At 42.9% G+C, this 18,394-nt stretch overlaps 1 protein-coding gene and 1 long non-coding RNA gene across 8 annotated transcripts in view; both read left to right on the top strand.

The window, feature by feature from the left end:
* Positions 1-18,394, top strand: part of LOC114851284 (glutamate receptor 2-like) — a 30,768-nt gene that overhangs the window by 3,109 nt on the left and 9,265 nt on the right. For 2 of the 7 annotated variants that reach the window (XM_029143051.3, XM_029143044.3), the window contains exons 2-17: positions 1,309-1,449; positions 6,489-6,728; positions 6,931-7,052; positions 7,257-7,331; positions 8,303-8,356; positions 8,555-8,713; positions 9,052-9,219; positions 9,307-9,411; positions 9,495-9,602; positions 9,680-9,743; positions 10,540-10,682; positions 11,298-11,513; positions 12,124-12,278; positions 12,478-12,676; positions 13,027-13,274; positions 17,401-17,515. In XM_029143051.3, the coding sequence (XP_028998884.1) occupies positions 1,309-1,449; positions 6,489-6,728; positions 6,931-7,052; positions 7,257-7,331; positions 8,303-8,356; positions 8,555-8,713; positions 9,052-9,219; positions 9,307-9,411; positions 9,495-9,602; positions 9,680-9,743; positions 10,540-10,682; positions 11,298-11,513; positions 12,124-12,278; positions 12,478-12,676; positions 13,027-13,274; positions 17,401-17,515 (2,312 nt within the window). Of the gene's footprint in view, positions 1-1,308; positions 1,450-6,488; positions 6,729-6,930; positions 7,053-7,256; positions 7,332-8,302; positions 8,357-8,554; positions 8,714-9,051; positions 9,220-9,306; positions 9,412-9,494; positions 9,603-9,679; positions 9,744-10,539; positions 10,683-11,297; positions 11,514-12,123; positions 12,279-12,477; positions 12,677-13,026; positions 16,804-17,400; positions 17,517-18,394 lie in introns of those variants that run through there. The other 5 variants (XM_029143049.3, XM_029143035.3, XR_003785037.3 and 2 more) reach the window with 4 other exon arrangements.
* Positions 1,460-5,492, top strand: LOC129603860 (uncharacterized). The gene is made up of 2 exons (XR_008694103.1): positions 1,460-1,718; positions 2,041-5,492. It is a non-coding gene; the product is annotated as an uncharacterized LOC129603860 (long non-coding RNA).

The following is an 18,394-nucleotide window of genomic DNA, read 5'->3' as shown; positions in this document are numbered from 1 at the left end:
ATAGAGCTTGGATCAAATCACAGGTTTTAGGGCTTGGAACACGTATCTTGTTCCTGGAGCCATGGAGGGTGACAACAGGAACATCAAGGCACAGGCAGGAGGGGAGGAATTAACATTACGTGTACTGACTTACATACATGTTAGCCTTACACACACACCCTACACAGTACAAAGCTTGTGATGCTTGTGATGAGTCCTTAACTCATCTATTACTGGACAAGTATGCAGTGGGTCTGGTTATGTAATCCAGTATGATGTCATGTTAACTCAACAACAACATTACACCTGCTTGATTGAAGTCGTAGTTGTGTTGCCATGACAACCAAAACTCATAGTTTTGGAGGAAAAATGTTTTATGTTGTAGATTTACATGAGTATTGGAAAGTAAAATTCACCAAAAGCTACACCTGAATGATCGTTGTCAACATTTAGGGGAGGAGAGTCTATTATGATTTTGTCTTTCCTGTGATGTGGACAGTATTTCGTAAGAGTCCATAGTTTTCCGCTCCTCGTGAAGCGAGGAGGTTAATTGCCATTATTAATAGTGACCCTGATTCTGTTGGCAGCATGTTAAGGCTCATCAGTTACAGAAGCTAGTGATTGTGCCTCAATGCGAGCAGACGCACTCACTGCTGCATGGCCTCAGCCTCCATGCTCAGGGCCAACAAGTACATGTGTGGAAATCTGACCTAGTTCTGCCAACTTCACAAATGGTGGTGCTGCTCGGTTGAGGTGGATGTTTCTAAATTGGTATTGATGTTCGTCCTTCCTCCCGCCGTGGTGCATCTTGGCTGTATACACTGGCACAGTTGCATATAAAGTAATATGACATTTCCCAATTTAAGTAAAAAACATAATAGAAATAAACAAAACTTTTTCATGGTTGACTGGTTGCCACACGGAGGCAGCTTTGCATAGGCTCCTAATGCTGAGGACCAGTGGGACTGGATGCATTCAGGAAACATCTAAGACTTATGTTCAATAAGGTTGACAAGACTGTGGCATTAACCATTCAGGAACAAATACTGTATGTGTAAATAAAAAAGGCAAGTAGTAAATAATGGAATAGAACTTAAATCATTCCGTTGTCAATACCTTTGTTGCTCTGTGTCAGTACCTGCACTAGACGACATAACCAAGCTCCCCTTAAAATTGCAGAAACAAAAAAATAATTATGCCTTAACATAGAGTCAATAAATACAATACATCAGTATTTTCTATTCACTTAAATAATAGATAATGTGACAATGGTGCCAAGTGAAGCAGTAATTATAGCTGTTGTTATATTGACTGTGTGTGTGTCTGCAGGTGGGTTATTCCCTAGAGGTGCAGACCAGGAGTACAGCGCATTCAGGGTCGGCATGGTCCAGTTTGGAATGGCAGACTTCAGACTGACTCCACACATAGACAACCTGGAGGTGGCCAACAGCTTTGCTGTCACTAACTGCTGTAAGTACGGGCTGCTGCCCAAACCTCTCTATCTTTTTGTTGTTTTTGTGACCTTCAGCATGACCCACGTAATAGTGTAACAGAACTCTGAGGAGTCTGTCAATACTGACTTTATTACAGATGACTAACTGCATTAGAATCATGTTTTGACTCTGTATTGATGTAGTGAAACCGCATTGAGTAGATTATGTGACACTGATCACGCTCACTGTTTGATCCTGTGGACGGAAATATTTCTGTCTGGAACCTGCGCAAGGATGGAGGTTGAGGTAAGAAGAATGCTTTTCAGACATTATTTCTACACAACCTCACAAGCTGAACGGCTCATATCATCATTAACACATGGACACATGAGGTCAACTGCTCAGTTGAATGGCCAGTTTAAGCAGTCAATGTGTAATATATCCACTTTAACTAGGTTATTCAAGTCTAGCTAGGGTGCTGGAGTCAAGTTAGCGTAATCGTTTTTAGGTAGGTTAATGGAGTATACACACTGTAGGTGCTTTGAGGAAACTGTGAACATCTGCATCATCGTATTATTAGCTGCTGTTATGTTAACTGCAGTGATGTATGTTTCCTGTTATCTTTCAGAAATAATGGGCTGTTGACTGTTGAGGCTGAGAAGCAGTCACGGTACCAGTCATGGGATCAGTGGTTCAGTTCCTCTGAACCACTGATCCCATGTCTGTAGGCAAGACACTGGACCCAGCATCGCCTCCAGAGTGTAAATGCTCTGCCATCAGAGCACACACAAGAAATGATGCGACAACACCTGCTGTGAGGAAGGAGGGAAGAAGCATCACAAAATACACAAAAAGATGAAACCTTAAAGGCCTTATTTAAAGGCCTTTTAGGTGACTCTTCATTGGATCTGATGTTTCTTTGCTTTGCTTCTTTGAGATTATTATTATTATTATTATTATTATTATTATTATTATTATTATTATTATTATTATTATTATTATTATTATTATTATTATTATTATTATTATTATTATTATTATTTAGCTCATCTCTCAAACACATGCACGCTCACACACACACACACACACACACACACACACACACACACACACACACACACACACACTCTGGAGTTTTCATCTGATCTAGGTTGCCTAGTTACAGTCGTGTAAAGGTTGTGAATTTGGGTCACTCCTGTTTTGTGTCTTGAGGAAGGACACACTGTACGTCTCTGAAATAAATGAAATGTAATGCAACAACATTTTTGTATTTCAATAAAACCATCAGGAGTTAAACTCACAGTTTAACTCCTTTAATGGCTGAGAATAAACAGCCATTCCAATAGTACATGTACGCGTTACAGTTATGTCAGTCTGCTGAGCCCATTTGATGGTTTTAGAGACTTTTTCTTGACATTATATAATGATAAAATACTGATTGCAGAACAAGGAATAGAACCAGTTAGAACAAGAAGACCATGCAGTGTACTGAACCTTGGTCACAGCAAAGCCAGCTGAATAGATAAACAGCAGATCGCTGCCACTAACATTTGGAGTTAAGCTGATGAAGTGATTTGAACTGGTGTGAAACCAGTGGGGTTTAAAAAGACTGCCTGAAAGCAGAGTTAATTTTAACTGGGCTTCTTGACGATTCTCCATCTGTTCAGGAGGCTTCTTCAGTCGGAGGACAGTTGGTTTGGGCACACATTTATCCTGTAGAGATCAGGCTCATTAGGTGAACAACACACTGGGATGAGTGAGTGGATGTGAACTCTCTTTTATCTACTGCGGCTGCTTCTCCATCACAGGTCATCAAGTGTGTCCTTGTGTTCTGCTTTTTAAAGGGACAAACACAGTACTGATACTTTGGCCCAGTGGCTTTTTTCCTTCTTCAGTGAGCTCTCTTGGATGCTCTTTCCTCAGACCAATGAAGCTCCTGGGTAGGAGGTGAAACGGTTATATTATTTAGTTATTCATAGGCTAAAGTGCTGATATGATAAACCTTTCCTTACTCTGGATTTACATTAGGATAGCCATAAGACAGGTTGTACAGTGTTTCACTGTAAGAGATAAATGGCCATGTCCATTGTGTTTACACTATTTGTTACATTGTGTCTACACTACTTTGTTTGTTTGTTAGCTGAGCCGAGAACATGTTTGTTATATCATCATAAAAGTTATTATTGCCAATATGACTAACCCTGAAAACATTTGCACATACAGTATACAGCATAATAAAGGTGACATAACTGCACACTGGTGCAGAAACAGAATACTGTACATGCATACAGTACACTAGAATTTGTTTTATTAATGACAATAAAACTTTAATTAAAAAAAATCCAAGTAAGTGAAGCCTAGTGAATAAGCATAAGTAAATGAGCTTAAACACTACAATCCTACTGTGGTTTTGTAAATCGCGTCACTCTAGAACAGGATGTAAATAAAAGATCACTGAGGGGAATGCAGCAGTGGGTGCATCAGGCTGGCAGCGTAGCATGACCTCATTTTTAGAGCTGGCATTAACGCAGTATATGATGCATATGAGTGCAATGTTTGACCTTAAGTTTTTGTGTCAATATTTTGCAAAACATGTGCATTACTGTATAAATGAATGTATGGGTTCAGGGGTTAGTGTCACTGAAGGCAAATGAAAAGGAGAAACATTAGATTAATTTAGATTTGCAAGTTCAAATGATAGAGAGTGTAGAGACTGTATTATTACATCTGTTTAGCTGAGCTGTGCACAGATCTGTGCTGGTTGTGATTGAAGAAACAACTAGACTGGCACATGGACTGACAAGATTCCAGGACAATAATGGACCAGATAAGATCATTTTACAGTTGATGGAGAAAATCATACTGTAGCTGTAACTTGGCTGGCGTTGTGGAGAAATATTTGGGAGACGGTCCTAGAGAACAGGGACAGCTGGTGTGGGAGCCCGTTGAAAGGAAACCAGTTTAACTTCATACCCATTGGACCCTCATTTATCTCCACTATATTTAGACCTGCCCCAAAAATAAAAGCTGGACATTTTGTCTTAGTTTTTATAGCTGTAGGCATGTAGCCTTTCAGATGCAATGTGGCTGTTTGCTGGGGGCTGATCATCAGGCTGAACAGTGGTTACCTCTGCTATCTGTACACGTACATCAGAGTTGTATGCATATCTTTAGTTTTGCTTCTTATCCTTTAGCATTGACGAGACAGTGAGTGTGGTCAAATATAGTTTGGACATTTGGACACGTTACAATCAACCTGGGCCTGAAATGTTAAAGCTGCACTAACTATTATTTTAGAGTTCATGTGTCTGTTTTACTCTGGGCCTCTTGTTATTCCAGATATACTGTTGGGTAATGTATTTACCCCTAAGACCCTGCTGCCCCTGGCAGGACGCTGCCAGTAATACCAGCTGAGTGGCAGCTCCAGCAACATCCAGCGATGCTGTGTCAGCTTCTGACCCCGTTTATCGTATCCAACACCATAAATGTGCTTCTGCTGTCTCAGCTAAACCGTAAATACCCACTGACCCGGTGCCCAGTGTGAGACTTACAGATTTACAGTTAGAAACAGCTTCTGAAGTTTGAGAGCCTTTAATCGTGGTGATTCTGAGTCCTTCCTTAACATTTTGATGCTGACTGTTCACATCTCAATGGGGTGAATCAGTGAAAGAACAGCGTGTAAGTCATCAGATTTTAAGATTTTATATTCGCTGCTCATCTTGAGGTAAGACAGAAGCTGATGTACCTCCCAACACTATCCATCAGGGTTACTGTCACTGGGCTGGATGCCAGTGACAGCGCCAAGTCTGCCACTTTTAGATCTTTGGCTAATAATTCTGTTTTTAACAGATGCCTGTCTCCTGTGTGCATGCTTTCATCACCTTCTTCATGTACCACTCTGCAGATGTCCTCAGTCTTGGATCTGAATGTTTCTGGTGTGCAGTTGATCCAACAACCAAGAGTTGGACTCCAAATATTCAGCAACACATATTCATCTGTTGAATATTTGGAGTCCAACTCTTGGAAGGTTACATATATACAGTATATATGCTTTAAACCTAATAAAATGTCTTGAGATGACTTTTGTTGTGACTTGGTTCTAAACTGTAAAATTATGAAGTTGTTATGTTTTACACAACTCTAAACATGTTTCAGACGCCAGCTTCCAAATGTAGTTTGTAAAAAAGTCAATTTAATTGGAATATACAGTTTATACAGTTATTCACTCAGTAGATTCTGTTTCACAATATACTGTAATGACAAGGTTTTGCTTATGATGCTTTGATGTGAAAATGTGTGTCTGTAGGGATTATACACGCAGCATCAAAGATGGAGCCTGGCTCTAAACTGTCTGAGTGTTCCAGGGTTTGGAAAGATGAAGATATTTAGTATATTGTAAAACCAATGGAGACCAGTTCTCTCAGCCAGTTCAGTGCCATCTCTAACAGATGCCTCAAAGTTCTCAAGTCACCTCTAACCAATCTTAGACCTCTTAAGTTTAACGATAGGTCAAACCGAGCTGATGCTTCAGAGCGAGTATGGACGAAGTGAAGGATAGGACGAGTGGCATCAGCTTGCTGGTTCATAAAGTGTTTCAGGTTCTGGCATTTCTAAAAGGATGACTCATCTGAATGCGTGAATAAAATGAATGCAAAGAGTCCCATTACAATAACCTGCCTGCAGTTACTGTATCAGACGCAGTTACTGTATCAGACCCTCTGCCAAATACAACAACCAGCTCCAGAGCCCCTTTTTATAGTGTGAGCCTTAATCGGTAGCACGCTTAGACTGTAGTTCCAGTATTATGGCTGCTTCTGGTAGGCGTCTCCATCTTAGTTTGGCTCATGCTCATGGTTATAGCAGCTCTGGTTGCTCTTTCCTATGGATGGGTTGTAGCAGATGTGCTTCGGTATTGATGTGGTCGCTTATCTAAAAGTAAAACATTGAATAAATGAATACACATTTATACACATGATGTGTAGTCACACATTGTTCTGTGAGCAATGTGTGAAGCTCACATAATGTTAAACTGAGCTTGTACATTATGTTTACTGTTCTTCTCTGGCTTTCTTCCAGTCTGTTCCCAGTTTTCCAGAGGCGTCTATGCCATTTTTGGCTTCTATGACAAGAAGTCGGTTAACACCATCACCTCCTTCTGTGAGACACTTCACGTCTCCTTCATCACACCATCGTTTCCAGCAGAAGGAATGAATCAGTTTGTTCTGCAGATGAGGCCAGACATCAAGGGGCCACTGGTTTCATTAGTGGAGTACTACAAATGGGAGCAGTTCGCCTACCTGTACGACAGTGACAGAGGTAATGAGCCTCTGCTCCTCTTCCTCATATGACGCTGTGTCTTAGATTTAAACTCAGTACAGTGATAATGTCATGACATCTACCTTCTTTGTTGGTTTCCAAATGCAGTAAATCTTCTATACACTCTTCCAGACTAAACAGAAATGTCTTGGACAGTTCTGAACCTAAAGTGACTGACCGTGCTGCTTGTTTGCATGTGTAGGTCTTTCTACTCTTCAGGTGATACTGGACACTGCAGCGGAGAAGAAATGGGCCGTCACAGCCATAAACGTAGGAAACCTGAAAGATGAAAGGAAGGATGAGGCTTATCGCTCCCTTTTTCAGGTAGTCAGCTACTTTCTAAACTCACCTCTTGCAACATAAAAGATACACAGGTACAAGCAGCGGTGAATATCTGCTGTATGTGGGGCAGTGGGGATTAGGACAGAATGGACCAGTTAGTGGTGGGTAGAACGTAACCAGAGAATGCAGCTAAATACAAAAACACTAGAAGCTGACACCACAACAGTAAAGACTTTGATGTTTCAGGACCTGGAGCTACTGAAGCAGCGACGCATCATCCTGGACTGTGAGCAAGACAAAGTCAAAGACATCATGGAGCAGGTGGGTGCCGTCTACCTGAATTTGCATTTAGCATCTTCTTTTTAAACCATACTAGGGTGACGAAATGCCAAAAACCAATCACCATTTTTCCCTCAGGCCGTGTTTGGTCCTCTCCACCTTAATGTACAGTATTGTTTGCTACAGCCTCCATGCAAACCCATAACAGAACATCTCTAATAATAAGATCAAAGCCATGAACATTTAAATGTAGTATCTGTATCAGTATCATAGCAGAACAGCTTCAGACATGTCCTCTAAGTCTATCTTACTCTGTTTCATGTTTTCCACATCTATTAACACACATGATTCCGCTTTTACTGTACCACTAGATTAAAGAGTCCACCTCACATTACATGAATATCTAGGATTTCTTTTAAGTCTGTTACAGTAGTTTAGGGCTTTTCTTACACAACCCTCCATCTTAGACCCTCGGGTTCCTCCCTCAAGAGAGAGAAACAGTAAAGATTCAGTCTTTGGGTAATCACCAGGGCGGTGTTGTGTTGTAACATTCCTGCCACTGGTGTGCAGGCCTCAGTAGTGAATACATGGGGGTTTATGGGGACCCAGAAATGAACCAAGCATGCTGAAGACAAGACTGACATACAGTACTGTAAGCGAATCACATCAGTTTAAAGCAAACGTCCCATCTGATCTGACTGACACACACGGACTTCATAGCTGTTTCTGTGCTCGTTTTCTTTACATCACATGACTACATATCCTCACTATTCAGGTGCTTTCACAGTTGCCACTGAACAGATCTTTTGGCATGTAATGTTTCACGTGCCCCAGAGCTTGTGGGCAGACGAGGACATGATGGCTGAGGTCTACTGTAAAAACCTGCTGGTTCTCACTTGTCTTTGGCCATATGCAGCTGTCATTGATCACTGTCAAAACTTAGTCAATTTAGGACAAAAAAACATCAAAGCATCTAATGTTTATTATGTATGAACCTGTCTTTTTGTCTTCAGGTCATCACTATAGGAAGGCATGTGAAGGGCTACCACTATATCATCGCTAACTTGGTAAGTCCCTGATTACAGTACTGTATGTTGGACTGCTACAGTAAGTACAACATTGGATGCTTTGCAAGACTAAACAAGAGGAGAAGCTCAGACACACAAGGTTAAGGAGGAAGACTTTATATCTGGTACCTGTTAGCAGACCAGAAGCATGGACAGAGACAGAATGTGTCTTAATGGCTTTCTCTGTGTTTGTTTCAGGGCTTTCTCGATGGTGACCTCTCTAAAATCCAGTATGGAGGAGCAAATGTGTCTGGCTTCCAGATAGTAGATTTTGATGATCCTGTCGTGGCAAAGTTTGAGAATCGATGGGAGGCTCTGGAAGAGAAGGAATATCCTGGAGCCGATACACAAATCCGAGTAAGAAAACTGTTAGAGAGTCTCAGTAGTACTGACGTTAAGTTTTCTACTGTGGTGAGTGCAGGTTTACGTCACCTAGTTACTAGCCAGTGCCTCTTTTTTGTGTTGATACAAACATTTTTCTTTTTCTTTTTGCCAGTCGTACATTTGATACGTTGCCTCTGCGTGTGATACTGTAGAGTGTTTCCTTTCTCCTAAACTGAATTAAAACCAGCTCTACTTAAACTACAATAACATTTTATTTTCTATGTTTTCGTATCAACATGTTTGCCTAATATAATAAGTCATAGTGAGCACGATGGACTCTTGCGTCTCAAGGAGCTGCTTCTGTTTTTCAGTACACCTCAGCCCTCACCTTCGATGCCGTCCATGTCATGACTGAGGCGTTCCGCTTCCTCCACAAGCAGAGGATAGACATGAGTCGCCGTGGCAATAGCGGGGACTGTCTGGCTAATCCGGCAGTGCCCTGGGCACAGGGGGTGGAGATTGAGCGTGCCCTCAAACAGGTATGTAGGAGAGAGAGTGATCACCTGTGTGTTTACTGTTAGATGGCCGTGATATGAAGGCATGAATTTATGAATGTGTGTCCTTAGGTGCGTGTAGATGGTTTAACAGGGAACATTCAGTTCGACCAGTATGGAAAGAGGATAAATTACTCTGTGACCATTATGGAGCTGAAGAACAACGGACCTGTTAAGGTGAGCAGCCACTGTACTATCCACCACACCAGGAACACACATCACCATGCTGGAGACTACTGCAACTGTCTGTGTGGTCCTAGATCGGCTACTGGAATGAGGTGGATAAGATGGTTGTGACAAAGTCTGACCTTTACCCTAATGACACCATGGGAATGGAAAACAAGACGGTCATCGTCACAACTATCCTGGTAAAGAGCTGGTGACACAGAGTGGGAAGGTCCAGACGTAGACAGTGTAATCTAAGCCTGTGTCCGTGTTCATCTAGGAAGCTCCCTACGTCATGCTGAAGAAGAACGCTGAGAGTTTCCAAGACAATGAACGCTATGAAGGTACAGTGTGTCGCCTTCTGCAGTATGTGACCCCTGCTCATAAAACACCGTTGTCACTGGTTGTAACACTAGTGTCTTAGTTCTGATTGTTCTAAAAATATGCCGACATACAGTATGTATTAATATGATTGCTGCTGGAACATCTCCAGCAGCTTAGAGCATCTGTGTCAGAGCTGCCCCACTCTCCTACAGCATCTAAAGGCAGTTGACCTCTCATCCAGTAGGTTCCCTCAGATCCTCTATCATTTCAGTTGCTGGAATCTGGAGGAATTTATATAAGTGGAATGGCCCAGTTCTGGCCCAAGGAACCGCCTCATGTAACTACTGTTTCTTCACTGTAGACAGACTGTAACGTACATTTTTTACTCAAAGTGAATAAGCTAGTGTCTCACAGTGTCAACGACCGTCCTGTGACATGATGCTCTTGTTTCATGTTTTTCTACTCTATTTGTTATATATTTTTGCAGTTTTGTCTGACACAAGTTCTAAGAATGTGGAGTTGTGTCTGACAATGCAGGTTGAGAGGTTTAGGAGGGAATTTATTTAAGTTGCCTTAGCAGAATAAATAATAATCCAGCAACTATGCAGTGTAATAGTGTGTTTGAATTGAATCTACAGTACTGTAAAGAGTCTTATCAACTGTGATCTGTTTAACTCTGCTGGTGTCTTCTCTGTGTGTGTGTGTGTGTGTGTGTGTGTGTGTGTGTGTGTGTGTGTGTGTGTGTGTGTGTGTGTGTGTGTGTGTGTGTGTGTGTGTGTGTGTGTGTGTTTCCACTTGTACCTTTCTGGGCTGAAGGTTACTGCGTCGACCTGGCTGCAGAGATTGCAAAGCATTGTGGGATACGCTACCAGCTAAAAATAGTAGGAGACGGTAAATATGGAGCAAGAGATGCAGAAACCAAGATCTGGAATGGAATGGTTGGAGAACTGGTCTACGGGGTAAGACTCTGCATCCATACTGCAGTAACTCAGAGTGATGGTGCAGTGATGAATTTCCAATCTCTGAGAACATAAATGGGGGTTTCATTATAGGCGGGAACCTTTTATAGTGTAGCCTCTGAGTTTATATACATACATTTGATGTTTGAGGCAGCTCTTCATCCATCTTGCAATGAAGAAGCACCTCTCTCTTCCTTCTCCCTTTTTCAAAAAGAGGAGACCCAAGGCCAAATAACGTGCCCTGGCTCCCTCTGGTGGTGAAAGTGAGCCCTGCATGCTCTCTGACAGTGTTCATTTCACCTACTGTATATATGTTATTAGTGGGACTGAAGCTCAGCACATGCTTTGCTGATCCCTACAGTAACTACAATACAGTACACACCTTAGTACACACCTACAGTACTGTAGGGCTGGTTGTCAGTCTTTGAAATGTGATCTCTGTGAAGACTTATTCTTCCAGGTTTATCCAGTGGGTCAGCTCACATTTAAACCTGATGTCATGATGTCTCTTTGGCTTGAGAACCCTCTGTCGAGCATTTGTCTGTGTTTGTTAATTTACTCCAGTCTATGACAGATCCAACAGTCACACACTCACTGTATCTGTATCACCAACAGAAAGCAGATATCGCGATAGCTCCCCTGACGATCACGCTTGTTCGAGAAGAGGTGATTGATTTCTCCAAACCCTTCATGTCTTTGGGAATCTCCATCATGATCAAAAAGCCCCAGAAGTCCAAACCAGGAGTCTTCTCTTTCCTGGACCCTCTGGCCTATGAGATCTGGATGTGCATCGTCTTTGCATATATAGGAGTTAGTGTCGTGCTCTTTCTGGTAAGTGTTTGAGTGTGTTTGCTCAGGTACCGACGTGTCAGTGTGAGCAGGAGTGGTTCCTAATGGGGCCACATGATGTGCATGAATGTTTTACTTGAATTGTGCTGACTTATTGTTGTTGAACCTACAGTAAAATATACTGTAAATATCATTTCTATGACACAGGCTGCTCTCTCCTTACATGGGGGTCTTGTCTTTTAAAGTAGATGTTTTTACAGTACGACAGTTCCCATCACAATAAATTAAGTAATGCAAGTATGTAATCTGAGCTGCCAATGTGATGGTTGATACTGTATGTGACAGAATGCCACGGTTAAAAGGCTGAAATGAATAGGAAATTATATGAGGTTGATCATTAAAAGGTGCCACCTGCTGCCCGGGGTCTCACTGGGCCTGTGGCCAGCATCACTGACTGCTGCAACTGCAAGTCAGTATCTGGGGTTTACCAAGCTTCCCAGCAGAGCTTGGCTTGTTCCATTGCAAAGCAGTAAGCTCGCCCTCCCTCTACACAGTCACAAATGATGCAGCTGTGATGATAAGTTGTCAGTCAACCTTTTCATGTTGTTCTAACGTGATGATCAAAGCAGTGAACCCTGTCCTCACCTTGTAGGTGTCCAGATTCAGCCCTTATGAGTGGACCCTAGAGGAGCCGGAGGACGGAGCCCTGCCACTAACCACCGAATCCACCAATGAGTTTGGGATCTTTAATTCCCTGTGGTTTTCTCTGGGCGCGTTCATGCGCCAGGGTTGTGACATCTCTCCAAGGTTTGTTTGACAAAACGTAACACTTTTAAATTATTATTATTGTTGTTGTGTCTGATGCATTAGAATTCTTTCTCAAAGATTTCAGATCTTGGGTTCATGTTTTAAATAATATGCATACTTTATATTATGCAGTTGACGCATACAGGTGGTGCCACAGTTGTTCCCAGTGAGTCAATCCCGCTTGTGTCTGCGCTTACAGGTCTCTGTCAGGCCGCATTGTTGGAGGCGTGTGGTGGTTTTTCACGCTGATAATCATCTCGTCATACACGGCCAACCTGGCTGCCTTCCTGACAGTGGAGCGGATGGTTTCTCCCATCGAGAGTGCTGAAGACCTGGCCAAGCAGACGGAGATAGCCTATGGAACCTTAGACTCTGGCTCCACCAAGGAGTTTTTCAGGGTAGGGACTTGACTGCAGTTTGACACCAGGGCAGTTGTGCTGCTTCATTGGTCCAGGTCTTGTGTTAATTCATGCTGATTACTGTAATTCAGCAGCTTTCTCATTTTTGGACTTGATGATCTAGTCATTATCTGGCCATTTAAACACGAAAACTTTGGTGAATATAAAAAAAGCTAAATTTGAATAAAGTGAGTTTCAACTCATTTCATGTCAATGTCACCAGGTGTTGAGGCTGAATCCTGTGTACTGGGCTCAGCCTCCGAAAGCAATGAACCTGTGCTGGGTGTTACAGTGTATCGTACCCAGGCTGTGCAAACCAAGTTACAGTCTCTGTGTCTGTCTCCTTTTAGCGCTCTAAAATTGCTCTGTTTGACAAGATGTGGCAGTACATGAAATCTGCAGAGCCGTCTGTCTTCGTCAAGAAGACGTCAGAGGGGGTCCTGCGTGTCAGGAAGTCCAAAGGGAAGTACGCCTACCTGCTGGAGTCCACCATGAACGAGTACATCGAGCAGAGGAAGCCGTGCGACACCATGAAAGTCGGGGGAAACCTAGACTCCAAGGGCTACGGCATCGCTACGCCCAAAGGATCCCCATTAAGGTGGGTGGATCAGTATAACAATGCTAGCCAACCTGCACTGCCGTGTACCATTCACACTACTAACCTGCTGCCTAGCATACTGTCTCTCTCCCCATATACTGTACATTATAATTCATCATTTGGAAAGAGTTCAGCAGCTGCCCGGTCATTCCTGTGTTGACTGAAGCCACTTATCTAAAGTAAAGCTTTTATAGACAACAAGCCATGGGGAGCGGCGTAGTCCAGTCCCAGGCCTTTGTGCCGTCGGGTGTTGCAGTATGCAAGTGTGATGAATGGGACATGGCAGCTTACTCGTTGTTATAATAATCCACCTACCCTGATGACGTCATCTCAGTGGTTTGTATTCCTCCATGGTTACCACCTCTGACCAATGGCTAGCGGTGGTTGCCGTGATGACTGGGAGATACTGTAGCTGTTTAAGTGACAAGTCAGGTCTTAAAGAAAGAGGTCATCACATCCATCAGCACAGCTTTGATCCTGTTGTGTTAGAGGAGCTTAAAGTGAACAACGTTAACCCAACTGAGTCCAAATTGGGCAGTTATGATGAGCTGTCTTTTTAAGACCTGCATCAAAGTGTGCTGACGAGTGTGTGTGTGTGTGTGTATGTGTATGTGTGTGTCTATGCACCATGTCAATCTGTGTCATTAACTTTGGTATATTCTAAGACAGAACTTAGATAAAATATGTTCATCGTTAGCTTAACAAGGGCCTGTCCTGTGCAGGTAGCAGCCACAGCCCTGGGTTCGCCCATCGCAGCCTCTGCGTCCTGAAAGAGTAGTGTTTCCATACTACACTGTTACTGTTACCTACTATAAGAACAGTGGATTCATAATAAGAAGGCTGAGATATGTTAAGGAAAGAGCAACATCTCCCTTCAGAAAAATAGCTCAAATTGAAGGACACAACCTCTTAGAGCCGTAAACATGAGCAGTTATGTCCATGTTTGCTATATTCCCTATGAATAGTAGTAACTACTGTAGTACTTTTTTATGCAACATTTTTATATGTGTGTGTGTGTGTGTGTGTGTGTGTGTGTGTGTGTGTGTGTGTGTGTGTGTGTGTGTGTGTGTGTGAGGGTGATGCAGAGTGATTGCATGTTGGTGTCTATACCAATGGCTTCACCTTCCTTCTCTCTCTCCCCAGTGTCTCTGTCAGCTGGTCTGAATCTAACCTTCTTCTGCAGCTATGAATAATGATGCTTGCCATTTTTAGTTAAAGCTTTATGAAACCACTTTTTTTACCGGTGGTCAGTCACAGATGATGTTTGTCATTTTAAAGGATTGGCACCCTAATAATATCTAATCTAACTGAGGGATTGGGTGGTAACGATTTACTGACATTGTTATAGCAGCTCTAGTGATTTGACCTGTCCTGTATTCAGTGACATGGCTGTTTGCTATCGTAGCCCTCTGTAGTGGTGGTCATGGGTGGAACGAGGCTTACTGGAGGCTCAACTGCCCCTCCAGGACAGAGGTTGTCCCCCTGCTTCTCCACAGCTGCTCTGCTGCCCATCCTGCAGCTTGATGGTACCTATCCTGTCCACGACCAATGACCTGGACCACCTGCATCCAGCCTCGGCTGAGCAGCGAGCAGCTGTGGGGAGGACCAGGCTTGGCCACCACTGCTTTGGGCCAGAACATCTCTGACTGACTGCTGTTGTTCTGCAGTATCATGGTAGAATCAGAGACGGGTTCAGTCATTTCCTTCTTGTGTCTCTGCTTCTATCACGAACATTTTGTCAGTGAAGAGAATAAACAATGTTATCATGTCAAAGGTGGTTTCAGTTCATCTACAAACCTACAACAGGACCGGCTCCTCAGCCAGTGGACAGTTGATCTGTTGACATTACAACCAGTGAAACGTGTTGAACTGAACCATCTTTGCCTATTAGTAATAGTTTATGTGACATAACATTGAATATTTTGCATAATTACATAACTAACATGACATGTGACAACCATGTTCACGTTCTGAGGCATGAACTACCACCAGTATACCAACACAATACTTCATCGCCTCATCTTACATCTACATCTGTAGCATTGTAGAAAAAGCTCTTCCTCCTGGAAACAGGTTCTAGAAAAGTTACAAAATGACCTGCTGAGACCAAATTGGAACAGGACATTGTCAAGAATGATATCTCGTTGACTTGTTCATTACATATAAAGCAATAGAGTTTCTGAGTACATGACCTGTTTTAGTAAGGGAGACATGGACCACGCTGTGGACCCCCCACCCAGAGCCTGTGTTCGGCTGCAGTAAAACAAAGCGATGGAAGTCACACAGCACAGACAGTTTGACATTCTTTCTACTCAAGAGCTGCATGTTTCTCTGCCAGCTTCTGCCAGGAAAGCGCTAGTAACAGATGGTAGAGCCTCCTCCTGGTTTAAATGCAGCCTGTTGTAAACTAGAACAACAGAGGAGGTAAGATGGCGTCATACTCCTATCTGCCCGTGTCGACCATAGACGTGTCATCAACCTTTGCGTTGTCAACACCCAGCTTGACCAAGAATACTTATCATGTCTGCTGAGCTCAGTGGAATTAGCTGCTGTAGTAGTTTTAGCGATTTGCAGAGTCCAGGACACACGCTGGACACACAACTCCTGGACTCAGACATGGCCAAAGTCGTACAGGTTCTCAGATGAAGGTTCTGTTTCTCTGTGAAGGCAACTCGATAGAGAAAGGGGAGCTACACTGAGCTACACAAATACAAGTGTCTCGATGCTAACTGCCCCAGAGTATTTTACTGGTCTGTCAGAGAAGTGCAGTGCAGTAGTTTGATGGTCCATTCCCATAGTAAGAACACACAGGATGTTGATTGGACTGCAGGTCGTCAACCAGGTGACATTGACCCCTTGCAGATGTTTTACAGCGGTTCCTCTCTAGCTTAGCCCTGTCATCCTCCACCAACCTCAGCCATGGCTCTGCCCAAACAAACTGAAGAACTGAGATGTACCTTCAGTTGGTTGTTCACAACTAGTCCGATCATTTGACCACCACTCACCGGACTAAGACATTCATTACTTGTGTCAGCGTTACATGTAGAGCTACTGGTAAGTGCTGCTGAAGGAGAGCTCATTTTGGATAAACCAGACGAGACAATGTATTTATTCTGGCAGATAACGTGAAACAACAACAGTGTGTTGTACATGTGAGATATAATTTTGACATTTCATCTGCTTTTAAAAATTTTTAATATACTAAAAAAATTGAGCAGAGAATTGTGACTTTTATTTAGAATTCATGTGGCTCAAATGATTAAGTTGTGCTCTATTTCCATGGTTACTTCCTGTAACATCTAAGAAGCCATTCAAGTTGTGTGTCTGTTTAAGAGATAACGCTGCTAACGTGCATCGGCAGGAGGACCAGCCCCGACAGCACCTGACCTGCTAACAGCCACTGTGTTCATGTAGAAATGCGGTGAACCTGGCGGTGTTAAAGTTGAACGAGCAGGGGCTGCTGGACAAACTGAAAAACAAGTGGTGGTATGACAAGGGAGAATGCGGCAGCGGAGGAGGGGAGAGCAAGGTTAATACACACACACACACACACACACACACACACACCTACACACTCACACACACACACTGGGTTAAACTGAAGGAGCAGCACCGTTACCACTTTACATGCTGGGAAGGTTTCCTTAGTTCTGGTGGTAGATTTAGTGATCAGCTCCTTCCACATGTATTGTTATAACGTGTGCTGCTTCTTCCATATGTTGCACCCTGTTTGGTTGAGGTCAGGGTTAGGGCAGCATCCAGGGCCAAGGCCAGGGTCAGGTGACCTCACACCAGATAGCAGCAACATCAAGAGACGAGCTGTTGATGGAGAGTTTGTGCATCATGGCCAAACTCTGTTTATCCATAGCTCTGGTCTGGAGGAATCCTGCTACTGAAAAAGCAGAAAGGTCTTCAGCACAGTGCCTCTCATTCTCTGTGTCAGGGGCCAAATGGTGGGGCCTTGTTAGGAGCTAGCAGTAGACAGTCTATGTAATTTCACAGTTTAAATGCAATAAGCCACAACCGGCCCCGGTTTGGCCGCTGGGCCAGAGCCTGAGAACCGCTGCTCCGCTAATAACATAAGATAACATTTATAACGATGTTATTTATGTTATTCCCATTGAAGAGTGCCAGTAAACCTTGCCGTATTGAAACTGAATGAGCAAGGGACCCTAGACAAGATGAAAAACAAGTGGTGGTACGATAAAGGAGAGTGTGGCTTCAAGGACTCCACCAATAAGGTTAGTTGTACATGTGTGTGGGTCAATCTGTTCAACACGCACAGATACTGTAGTAATAACTCACTGTACTGTTAGTCTGACCTCACTCAGGACAACTGTAAGCTGTACTGTTCGTCTGTCCTTCCGTCTGTCCGTCCGTCTGTCTGTCTAGTCTTGTTATATGAGCAGATGACATTTCTGTAGGTTAAGGTTAATTGATGTCACTTGGCCTGTTTTTCTGAGACCCGCTTTAGTTCTGCCGTCATAGTTTTAACATGTAAAGTATGATAGTTATTTAGAAGTTATTTAGGTTACATATATTACAGCTGGTAATGATGTAATAAATTCAGTGAAGGAAAAAAAGCTCTGTGAAAAAAACTGTGTTAAAATGGTTCATTCAATCAATGGAGAAGTGTAGTAACCAGGTGTTAAACTGACCTGTCGCTCCATTAAGTGCTTACAGTAAGTGCTGAGTAATGCTATGTATAAATGATACACGGTGGTAAGTCCATGGTTCTGGCCTGGTAATGTGTCATATGATAATATAGGACCATCAGTCATCACTACAGCTTCATCTGCTCACAGCTTCCACATACTTGGATATGATGGATTGAGCCTCCTTGTGTTTCAGTAGTATTTGGCCAGTTTAATGCAGGTGCTTATTCCATTTACTGTATGTCGTGCTGCTTTCTGAGTAATTAAGAGATGAAAAAAGGTTACAACACATTTAAAACTACATTCATTAAAAATAAGGACCTTAGCGAGTAGCGTAAGAAAAACGAGTTGATCCTGTTCTCAAATCAGTCCCTACTCGTGCCAGACAGAGCCTCTGCAGCAGGTTCACTGCAGGATCTTCGTTACTACATCATCACTCACTGACTGACCAACAAAACAGCCTTC

This window comes from Betta splendens, chromosome 1 (genome assembly GCF_900634795.4).
Source record: "Betta splendens chromosome 1, fBetSpl5.4, whole genome shotgun sequence".
Classification (NCBI taxonomy): domain Eukaryota; kingdom Metazoa; phylum Chordata; class Actinopteri; order Anabantiformes; family Osphronemidae; genus Betta; species Betta splendens.
The sequence above is the reverse complement of the archived record's forward strand: the minus strand, read 5'-3'. Positions and strand labels throughout refer to the sequence as shown.